Source organism: Tupaia chinensis, unplaced genomic scaffold (genome assembly GCF_000334495.1).
Source record: "Tupaia chinensis unplaced genomic scaffold, TupChi_1.0 Scaffold000346_1, whole genome shotgun sequence".
NCBI classification, from domain to species: Eukaryota; Metazoa; Chordata; class Mammalia; order Scandentia; family Tupaiidae; genus Tupaia; species Tupaia belangeri.
Genome location: NW_006159840.1, coordinates 6,384,510 through 6,396,117, shown reverse-complemented (window position 1 = coordinate 6,396,117; position 11,608 = coordinate 6,384,510). Strand labels below are relative to the sequence as shown.

The 11,608-nt window shown below is 55.7% G+C and overlaps 1 protein-coding gene across 3 annotated transcripts in view; it reads left to right on the top strand.

Annotated features, from left to right (window-relative positions):
* Positions 1–657, top strand: part of TBXT (T-box transcription factor T) — a 9,781-nt gene extending 9,124 nt beyond the window's left edge. For all 3 annotated transcript variants that reach the window (XM_006152262.2, XM_006152261.2, XM_027773353.1), the window contains one exon: positions 386–657. In XM_006152262.2, the coding sequence (XP_006152324.1) occupies positions 386–656 (271 nt within the window). In that variant the 3' untranslated portion in view covers position 657. The remainder of the gene's footprint in view (positions 1–385) is intronic.
* The last annotated feature ends 10,951 nt before the right edge of the window (positions 658–11,608 follow it).

Sequence of the window (11,608 nt, the reverse complement as noted above, 5' to 3'; positions counted from 1 at the left end):
GAGATGGGAGGGTGTGGTGGCCATCCCCCCTGGAGGGCAATTTCTTACTCTCCCTCTCACTGTCTCTGTCTCTCTCTCTGGTGAGTGCATGCGCCCAAGGCAAAAACCTCTCAGAAAAAGAAAACAAACAAAAAATATCACAAAAAACTACCAACGTAGAGTCTCTTAACCACTGCCAGACGAGGATATGGAAGTGACCTTTGCAGTCTGCCTGCGGATGACTTTGATGCTGACAGTATCTTGTACACACCTCACAGGGCGGGGTGCACCGTCTACCGGCAGACAAACCACGAGTGCAGTCCCCCAGCAGGGTCCCCAGGACCTGCTGCCCGTCCGCACCGCGGGGTGCCCTCTGAGCTCTGACGGCTTATGCTTTCCCTTCCAGTCAGTACGCCAGCCTGTGGTCTGTGAGCAACGGCAGCATCGCCCCCGGGTCTCAGGCTGCAGGCATGTCCAACGGGCTGGGGGCACAGTTCTTCCGAGGCTCCCCTGGGCACTACGCACCCCTGACGCACACGGTCGCCGCCTCCTCCTCTGGGTCCCCGCTGTATGAAGGGGCGGCCACGGTCACAGACATCTCCGACAGCCAGTACGACGCCTCAGCCCGGGGCCGCCTTCCGGCCTCATGGACCCCTGTGTCCCCACCCTCCATGTGAGCCCAGGCTGCTTCCCGGCCTCGTGGACCCCCCATGCCCCCGCCCTCCATGTGAGCCCAGGCCGTCCATGGCGCACTGACTGGTGTGCTCCCCAGTGCAGACTGCACCATCGTGTACTGGGCCAAATGCAGTCTGAGGGCTCAGGGGAAGGACAGGGCCCGGCTCATCCCCTGGAACCGAGAGGAGGGACATGCGCCACTGTCACAAGAGCCCGCCGCCCTCCGCCTGCAACTGTGGCCGTGGTCATTCGCGTGGCTTCAGGAATCCCAGCGTGCAGGGCAGCAGTGCCCGGTTCCCTGCAAGTCACAGGCCAGAGCTGTTTGTGAGGGTCGGAAGGTGTTCATCGTTTCCCATAGGCCTATCGGTGACTTTGGCACACCAGACTCAGCTCCTCTGGCCCTGCTGAGTGAGAAAAAGCACACTTGTAATTCTCCTCGTTGCTTTCAAGTAGTTAAGGACAGGCCGGAGCCGGAGGACAGCAGATTTTAGGTGAGCTGGAGATTGGAGTGAACTGTTTATTTCGAACATTTGTAGCTAATCTCTTGATTTGTTAAGGCCACAACTGTTTTATATTTTTCTTTTGATAATAACCAAAGACATGTCAGCAGAAAGCGTTTTCTACCCAATAAAGACTGGTATGCAGAAGTGTTGGCCGTGACTGCCCGAGCCCCTTGTGTGAGGGTTTCTGCTGTGTCTTGTGGCTGGTGGTGGAGGCCGTGTCCTGGAGAAGCACGCTGTTAGGAGTGAGCCGGGCTGAGCTGGAAGGGCATCTTCACCTGCCTGTACTAACTGCCTCGCAAATCCGAGGCTGTGAAGTGGTTCTCAGGAGCCTGACCACGCGGAATCGGGTGACCGGCGATGGACAGGTGTATTACACGCCAACACCACGCAGAGTGATCCAGGGACCTGCCCAGCTCCATCGGGGTGCGGAGGGGTGGTGATGGGTTAGCGGCAGCGTAAGTGCAGTTGCCGTGGTAACCCGGGTGAGCCAGCACCTGCTGCTCCCCGCACAGCCCAGCACAGCTGACAGGTGCTCCATCAGGGCAGTCCCCCTGAGTGGCAGGACCCTTCAGGTGGACCCTCAGTTGTGTCCTTATATTCCAGACCTCAGATTACAGATGGCCACCGACTCAGAGCTCAGTACTGCAGAGTGGCATTAGGACCACGCGTCACATACAGCAGAGTGGAAGGGCGGGACCACGCGTCATCACATACAGGAGAGTGGGAGGGTGGGACCACATGTCACATACAGGAGAGTGGGGGGGCAGGACCATGCGTCATCACATGTAGGGGAGTGGGGGGATAGGACCACGTGTCATCATACACAGGGGAGTGGGGGGGTAGGAACACGTGTCATCATACATAGGGGAGTGGGGGGGTAGATCACGTGTCATCATACACAGGGACTGGGGGGGTAGGACCACGTGTCATCATACACAGGGACTGGGGGGGTAGGACCACGTGTCATCATACACAGGGGAGTGGGGGGGTAGACCACGCGTCATCATACACAGGGGACTGGAGGGATAGGGCCACGCATCATCATACACAGGGGACTGGAGGGATAGGGCCACGCATCATCATACACAGGGAGTCGGGGGGTAGGACCACGTGCCATCATACACAGGGAGTCGGGGGGTAGGACCACGTGCCATCATACACAGGGAGTCGGGGGGTAGGACCACGTGCCATCATACACAGGGAGTCGGGGGGTAGGACCACGTGCCATCATACACAGGGAGTCGGGGGGTAGGACCACGTGTCATCATACACAGGGGAGTGGGGGTTAGGACCATGCGTCATCATACACAGGGCTTGGGGGGGTAGATCATGTGTCATCATACACAGGGAGTGGGAGGGTAGGACCACGCATCATCATATGCAGGGGAGTGGGGGGGTAGACCACGTGTCATCATACACAGGGAGTGGGGGGGTAGGACCACGCATCATCATACACAGGGGACTGGGGGGGTAGACCACGCGTCATCATACACAGGGGAGTGGGGGGGTAGATCACGTGTCATCATACACAGGGGAGTGGGGGGGTAGATCACGTGTCATCATACACAGGGGAGTGGGGGGGTAGATCACGTGTCATCATACACAGGGGAGTGGGGGGGTAGATCACGTGTCATCATACACAGGGGAGTGGGGGGGTAGACCACGTGTCATCATACACAGGGAGTGGGGGGGTAGGCCACGTGTCATCATACATAGGGAGTGGGGGGTAGGACCACGTGTCATCATACACGGGAGTGGGGGTGTAGGACCACATGTCATCATACACAGGGGACTGGGGGGGTAGGACCACGTGTCATCACATGCAAGGGAGTGGGAGGCATTAGGACCATGTGTCGTCATAGGTAGGACCACGCATTGTCATACACAGGAGAGTTGGAGGAGTAGGACCACGCATCATCACACGCAGGACAGTGGGGGTAGGGTAGGACCACATGTCATCACACACAGGGGAGTGGGTGGGTAGGACGATGTGTCATCGCACGCAGGGGAGTGGGTGGGTAGGACCATGCGTCGTCATACACAGGGGAGTGGGGGGGTAGGACCACGCGGTGTCACATGCAGGACAGTGGGGGGGGGTAGGACCATGCGGCGTCACACGCAGGGGAGTGGGAGGCGTTAGGACCACGTAGAGGGGAAGTGAGAAAAGGAGGCTGGGGCTCCGAGGCCTCCCCAGCAGAGAAGTCACGTCCAAGTCACCATCCCTGGCGGTCTCTTGTAGACGCCACTGAGCAGTCACAGGACCTGAAGGGTTTGCCTTGCTGAGTGCAAGCTGCAGTCTCAGAACCAGGGTAAGCCGGAGTTTTCCCGGCGGGCTCTCCTGACTGTGAATAACCACTAATGGGCTGGGGAGTTTCGCACTCACGTAGAATACTCCCATACTCCCGGCCGGGCCTCCGCGCGGTCTGTTGGAGGAGTGTTTTCTGAGTAAGCCCGCTGTCCCGGGAGTCAGGCCGTGGGGCCGCGGCAGCGACGGGAGAGCACTGCACCGCTGAGTTCCTTTGGCTTCCTCGCCACGAGACCTGGGAGAGGGCTAGAGGACTCTTTCTCTTTCTGTCTCTGGTGAACACACATGCCCTATAGCAAATTGAAAATAAATAAATAAATATTTTTTTAAAGAGTCTGCTTAAAGTCTGTGTTCTCTGCGACTGTTTGAGTATGTGTCACCTGATCTTCCTATTCTTTCTTTTGGGGAGGGAGTGGTAGTGGAAGATAGGGATTATGCCTTGTAGAAAAAAAGAAACTGCAACATGTATTTGAAAATGGGTATTTACTGAAGATATACCTGACTAGCAACGTGGGTAAGTCAGCCAATGGCAGCAGTACAGATTACGGTGTCCCCAGAGCCAGGTTCAACACAGGCCAAGGCGTCCCGGAGTCAGGTCGAACACAGAGCCCAACCAGCCGTGAGCTGGCACTCCGGGAGCTCCAGGGCTGCAAGTCGGCGTGCCAGGAGAAGGGGACAGTGAGAGGTCTCTGTACTTGTGCCCACGGGGAGGGCTGAGGGAGACCGGCTCACAGAATGACCTCCGGAGGCCCAGGGGTGCCGCCACCGGCCGTTTGCGCGTGGGAGGATCGGGAGGCTGGGGGCAGAGTTGGTCCACCCTGAAGGCCCAAGGACAGGGACCGTGATGACAGGGGCAGGAGAAGATGGTGGTCTGAACTCAAGCAGGGAGAGCCAGTTCAACCTTCCTGCCCTTCCTGTTCTACCTAGACCCTCTCTGGGTTAGACCAGGCCTCCCTCCACTGGCCAGGGAGGTCTATACTCAGCTCACCGATTCACCGGTTCAGTCTCTTCCTCAAATACCCTCAAACACCTAGAAATATGTTTTTGCAGTTCTATGGGCACCCTTTAGCCCACGGGACACATAGCACCATCATAAAACCACCATTCTATTTCCTAGCATCATAGTGGGTCGTTGGCAAAGTCATGATGCGCTTCTGCATAGACAAACATAGAAATACACCCTGGCCTTCCCGACGTCCCAGCATTTCTTTGAAAGTCCTGTGCGCTGTCGGCGCTCTGTCCGGAGCCCTCCGCTGACGGCCGGAACCAGAGCGTAGTTGGATAGGAAAGCTCCTCCCCGGTTCCCCAGGCTGCAGCTGTAAGAAAGAAAGCTTATTTTTCTTTTGAAAACTATGGTTATAATTGTATTTTTCTTTCCACTAAAAAGAAGAGGCTAAATGACCATGTCCTTTTCCTGACTTTTTTCCCAAAGTGAATTCCAAATTAGGCATCAAGAACTATACAATTCTTACGTAACGAGACTGTAAAAATAGTATTTTTCAGTTTGAAAACTGCCTTTGGCGATATTATTTATTCAAATAGGCCAGCTATTGCTAAGTTTCCATAGATTCAAATTCTTTAAAAGTGTGTATCTTTGTGACAGTGAGGTAGATTCTGCAGAATTTAACAATGAAAATACAGAAATAACATCTTAATTTTTTTTTAATTAGAGAAAAATTTACAGGACAGGGTGCATGCACTTGCTGAAGAGAGAACAAGAGAGAGAGGGCACCCCCAGGGGAAGTAGTCACCCTATAATCCCTTTTTCTCCATTTCTCCCTCCGTCTGGGGTTGGGGGCATGCACACACGTGCTGGGTGTGTTTCTCAACCTGCCAGGTCCGAGCCTTGAACCGTGTAGGCAGTCATGTGGGGTCCTGCCACCTTAACCGCCCGGCCATGGAGCTGGCATGCTGTTTTTCTTTTTAATTCACATTTCGGTCTGGTTTAGCGTAAAAGACCTGTGAAAATCTAGCCTTGTCCAGCACTGCTCGGATCAGGGACTGTTGTCAAGTCTGTGGTCTGGTTTTCACCTGTTACACAGGAAAACCCGACTGCCGTGGGTGACAAGGCCTCCGTGCATCAGCCTAAGCTCTCGTCTGGGAGCTGGTCGGACAACATTCGCTTTGCACTTATTTGTGTGTGAGTGTTGGCAAATAAGACCCAACTATGACAGTTTTACGTAATACCATCCAGAGGTTTTAATCAAATGGTTTTGCACCTTAGAGTGGATTTCTACCCCAAGAACAGGGTGTGTGTGTGTAACTGTGATTTTGCACAACTGCATGGGTTTGGATTTCATCCTAACCAGAAATGGAAAATACGCCCCTCACTGAAAATGCTGCAGTTTCTCTAAAACGTTTCCAGTCAAATTAAGGAGCTATGTTATGTCAGAATAAAGGTTTAGCTTTTGTTCCAAGGAATAAAAGGAAGAATTATGTAAGGCATTATCATTTGATTCATGTAACAGTAACGGGGAGGAAAGAGACCTCCAATTCCAGCATCCGAGAGGATCCACGAGGAGGGCTGGGCAGTGGCCCCAAGGCGGCGCGGGCCCTGGGGCTGGGTCCGAATAGGCCAGGGCTTGCACCTGCCTGTGCGCTGGGCCAGCAGGGACTGGGGCGGACCGTGCCTGGGACCTGGTCGGGCTGCTTCTCTCTCTCATGGAAGCAATAAACGTTTCCAGAATCCCTTTTCATTGGGTCCACGAAGGGGAAAGGCTGAGCAAGCAATATAGGACAGGCGCATATGAAGTCGGGCACGGCGCAGATTACGGCTGACACGAAGCGGGGCAGGCTGAGAAATACACACTACAGAAGGAACTAGAAGATAGTTTGCTATTATTTAAATCCCTCTAAAAGACACTGACCATTAGAGATGGTAGCAGTGCAGTGTGTGTTCATAATGTGTTTAAGCAAGACACAATAAAAGCACCTTGGACTTGGGGAGGAACGAGTCCACGGTAGCAGAAGGTTTTCTTTTCCTGTTTTTTCTAAATTGCCAAAGGGTGTTGGTGTTTGCTGAAGAGAAACAGACTGAGAGATGAGAAAGAGAAAGCAACCCCGATGGGCCGTGGCCACGCCACTGCACCCTCTCCCACCCCTCCCCGGGTGGCACTCACTCATGCACATGTCTGTGGGTGCAGACTGGGGTCGAAATCGGGGCCACGGGTCTTCTCCCGGGGCCGCTGCTCGTGACACCTGAGCGTGCCTTGCTCTCGCCCAGGCGGGAGCCGCTGGAGAAGGGCAGACACTGTCCCTGCTGCCTCCCAAACCTTGGCCCGTCTCGGGGACACTTTCACTTCACCCCGTTCTGGTCACCAGAGTGAATCTCGTGGCCACAGTCCCCATGGACAGTACGGGAGCTCTGCTCCTACGGGATTAGGTGACGGAATTCGGGGAAGGGGAATACAATTCGCCTACACTGCAACTTCACGTCCAGCAGTTCAGCTCTGACGAGAGCGATCTCCGCCACGAATACACGCCGCCTCCTAAGTGGCACTTCACGTCGGGTCATGTGATTCAAAACACGGTGCTTAAGCTCTGAGTGTGGCAGGTTACGGATTCGGCAAATGATGGCAAAGGTCATGTGGCGTAAGCTCTTTACGAAGCCCGGACTGGAAGCACGGGAGAGCGCAGGCGGGTTCTGAGGGGAAGGCAGGTTGGTAGCCTGGTTGTGATCCTCGTGGGCGGCCCGTGCCAGGACACGTCCGCTATACCGCGGTACCGCTTCACCAGGCTCTCGGGAGGACAGCTTCCTCCCTCTGTTACCCTTCCTTTCATCTTTAACCTGAAATTACTGTGTGCAAGTGATTTACAGAGAACCAGTGGTAATAAATATTCTTCTTAGAATAAAATTTGACTCTTAAAACGGGGACAAGAAAACATTGTATTTACAAAATATTTATGAAGGTCGGCAGCAAAATCCCTTCGAAAACTAACAAATGGACCCAGAGCCAAACTCAGAGCTGCACTTGCCCCCCGAGGGCAGGGAGAGGGCGCAGCCTTCCTGGGCCGGCGCCCACTTCTCAGCGCAGCTGCCCTCTCTGCTGGAAGTTCCGTGAGACTTTCCCGGACCCTCCGCTCCCACGTCTGCTCGCTCCTGCACTGGACCTGGGAAGGCTCGGGAGGTGGAGGTCCCTGCCCAGCCCCCCGCTGCAGGCTCCCTGTGAGAGGTTTGGGGCAGCAGCGACTGGGCCCGTCCCGGCCAGGTGTGAAGCCCCGGACATCAAACAGGAAGCCGAGCGGGCCACTTCAAGGCGTCATAAAGGCCCGCACTGCCCCAATAACCCCAGCGAGTCCGCGGTGTGCCCTGGCCAGCACCGGACGGTGGCAACTTCGGCTTGTTACCGGGACCAGATGGTTGACCTGGACCTCGGGTTTCAGTTCCTGGGACACAGGGGCAGCGGTCGGTCCGGGTGCTTAGGCCGTGCCGTCACCGGTCCCAGTGCCCTACGTGGGTTATTTAGCCCCTTACGGAGCAGACTCCTCCTACAGGGAAGGGCGTGGAGGCTCAGAGACACTGAGTATCTGTCCAAGGTCATCCAGCCCGTCCCTGCAGGGGTCCGACACCTTCCCGTCTCCCTATGCATGCATGCTCTGCCGGGCAGGAAGGCAGGCTGCATTCCTGTCGTGGTCACCTGTGGCCCTGGACGAAGCAGGTGCGCCCACACGGCTGCCACAGTGCTAAGAGGGAGAGGAGCCTGTGAGCTCTGGAGGGTCCAGCGCATCGATGACGCTGTCCAGTCTGCCCGGGAGCCCACGGGTGCTGGTGGGAGGAGGCGGGCGGTGGCGGGGACTGCGGCGGAGTGGGCCCTAACCAGTCGCTGAGGGAGGAGTGCAGGAGGGGAGGGGTGGCTCTTGGACACTGGGGATCCCTCAGCCCTCCTAGGGGTGCTTCAACAAGTTCATGGGAGAGTAGAGGTGAAGGTGAGAATTTTATTTTCTTACAAGGAAAAAAATGGAACGTTTCGGCCAGTGAATGGCGTGTTGGTTAAGGCAGTTAGATTCCCACATGGCCCGCTACGAGGTTGGAGTTCTGGACCTGGTGGATTGAAAAACATGCAGGGGTGGGGGGAGTAGGAGGACAGCAGATGGCATAGTGGTTATGCCGCTGGACTCCCATGACTGACTGCAGTTTGAATCCCAGACCTGGCGGCTTGAAAATCATGCCGGGCGTGTGTGCGTGTGTGTCCAAGATCCTGGGAGAAAAATGGAGAAGAGATTACATCATGGCCATCCCTCTGTGGGCCCTAACCAGTCGCTGAGGGAGGAGTGCAGGAGGGGAGGGGTGGCTCTTGGACACTGGGGATCCCTCAGCCCTCCTAGGGGTGCTTCAACAAGTTCATGGGAGAGTAGAGGTGAAGGTGAGAATTTTATTTTCTTACAAGGAAAAAAATGGAACGTTCCGGCCAGTGAATGGCGTGTTGGTTAAGGCAGTTAGATTCCCACATGGCCCGCTACGAGGTTGGAGTTCTGGACCTGGTGGATTGAAAAACATGCAGGGGTGGGGGGAGTAGGAGGACAGCAGATGGCATAGTGGTTATGTCGCTGGACTCCCATGACTGACTGCAGTTTGAATCCCAGACCTGGCGGCTTGAAAATCATGCCGGGCGTGTGTGCGTGTGTGTCCAAGATCCTGGGAGAAAAATGGAGAAGAGATTACATCATGGCCATCCCTCTGGGGGTGATTTTTCACTTTTCCTATCACTGTCTCTGTTTCTGTCTCTTTCTCTCTCTCCCCAGCAAGTGCATGCACCCTAAGGAGACCTCTATAAAAAAGAAAGAACAATTTGCAGGGTGCATGTGCACACATGCCCCAAGTCCCGAGGAAAGTGAAGGGATTGTGGCACGGTCATCACCCTGGGGGCGATTCCTTATTTTACCCCTCTCTAAAGAAAACAAAATTGAAACTCAGGAATAGCTTTCACGTAAGAGGCCTTTCCCAGGAACTTTTGGAAAACCCCGTGCATCCACAGTGCTGTTGCCATGGCACCATCCTTTCCTCCTGTCACAGATGCGTCCTGGAGACTGTGACGTGCTGGCGTCACATCAGGTGCTAGGTGTCCTGGGGAAACAAGAGGGACACCTTGTCACTGTCTCGATGCCATGACAGTCCCCAGCCTCAGCCAACCAGATCACGCACGCGTGTGCCTGGCGGGCTCAGGGAGGGCTGTGGCAGCACTAGCAACCTTCCCACGCGGGGCTGCCTCACAGAGTACTGCATTGTACCCTGGGCCTCCATCCGGCGCACCCCCTGTCTCCAATGAGCAAAGTCACCGCAGGTGTAGACGGCTCTCTGACACTGTGCTCCCGAATCAGTTCCGTTCTTCCAGTCCCTTACAAACAGCACGCGAGATTTCTCGGGCAACATTTGGTCATGCTCCTTCGCTGCCAAAGATCGAGGTTTTGTTAAAATCGTTTCTGTGGTTTGTACTCCAGAGACAAGAGCGTGCCCTCGAACGCAGAGCTGGGCCGTCTGGGATGGGCAGAAGGCTCCCCGCTGACACGCAGGGCCAGTTCCTTCTCCGATGTGGCGGGATCATCGGCTTGCTTCTGTGTGCTCGGCTCTTAGAGGCCAAGTGTGGAAATGCGTGCCATTCCTCACCTACGCAGGAGAATGTCCTCATCAGGAGCACAGTTCAGGCGGCGTGGAGGAAAATTCCTGGGGCGTGTGACTGACGGGGGGTGCAGTGAGAGGCGGGAGGCGATGTGCATTCTAATGAAGCGGGCGTGTTTCTGGAGAAAGTGGCTGTCCTAGCAGGGCCCTGCTTTATCTCTGACATGCATAATTAACTATGGGCTGAACCGTGACTCGTGTTTGATTTCTTGGGAAACTACCATTGACTTCCTTCCCCCCCACCCCATAGTGTGTGTGCGCGAGCCAGAGAGAGAAGTGAGAAATTACCCTCCCCACCCCAGTGGATGGCCATGCCACAATCCTTTTGGGTACCCACATACACACACCTGGCATGACTTTATTTTTTAAAGAGAGGTTTTTGCTATAGGGCATGTGTGCTCGCCGGAGGAGGCAAGAGACAGAGAAACAGAAAGTGAGAAATCACCCTCCAGGGGGGATGGCCATGCCACGATCCCTGCTCTTCCAGTCTCCTCTCAGGATTTTGGGCACCATGTACGTGTGCCTGGCATGAGTTTTAAGCAGCCGGGTCCAGGACTTGAACTATGGTGAGCCATATGAGAGTCCAGGGACATAACCATTACACCATCTGCTGGTCTCCTGGCATGACTTTCAAGCTGTCGGGTTCAGGACTTGAACCGTGGTCAGTCACATGGGAATGCAGTATCTTCCCCATGCCACCTGCTGGCCCCATGCCCTCTTTGATCTCCATGGCTCCCTGGTGAGCCTGGAGCTGCTGCTATGTGCGCTTTGTAGCGTGGAAACCGAGGGCTGTCGGGGAGACGGGGCGGGGTGGGGGGCTTGCAAATGCAGGGAGGGTAGGGGGCCACATCATTGCATATCAGTGCTTCTCTGTGCCAGCGTGGTGGCTCTGTGTCCTCCGTGGGTGGCTGCTAGGCAGCTCGGCTCTGAGACTCTGGCTGGAGCGTGAGGCCACAGACGGTCGCCCGGGCTTACATGGGAAGCCAAAGCTGGCGTCCTGTGGGGCTTCCTGGGTGTCATGCCTGGGTGCCTGTGGGAGGACAGCATGCCCCGCCCCCGTGAGACTGTGGTAGTTAACTTGTTGGGCGAGCCTGGATTGTCTGAGAGTCATTTCAACACTATTTTAAATGGTAACTTCAAAAGTGTGACAGTCGTGCCACGCAGGGTGACATCTGCCCCAGTCCACGACCTCGCACACCGGAGTTGCTGCTGGACTAGACTTTGCGTCTCTCTTTCAGGACGGCGTGCCGGCGTCAGCGCTCTCACAGCAGAAAACAGCTCCCCAGCGCGTCTTCCCAGGGAGGTCTCCCGTGCCCGAGGAGGTCCCATCCTCCGAGTACTTCTTGGCTGGGATGCTCATCCCGCTTCAGCAGGCGAGCTGCGGGGTGTGGACCACTGGTGTGGACGAGACTCAGTCACGTGCAGCACAAGCTCAGGGGCCGGGACTGAAGGGCAGGGACCATGTGGGACCCAGCTCCCTGACCCTCCAGGCCCTTTCCCTGCCCCGACGACACACAGCGATGGCTCACG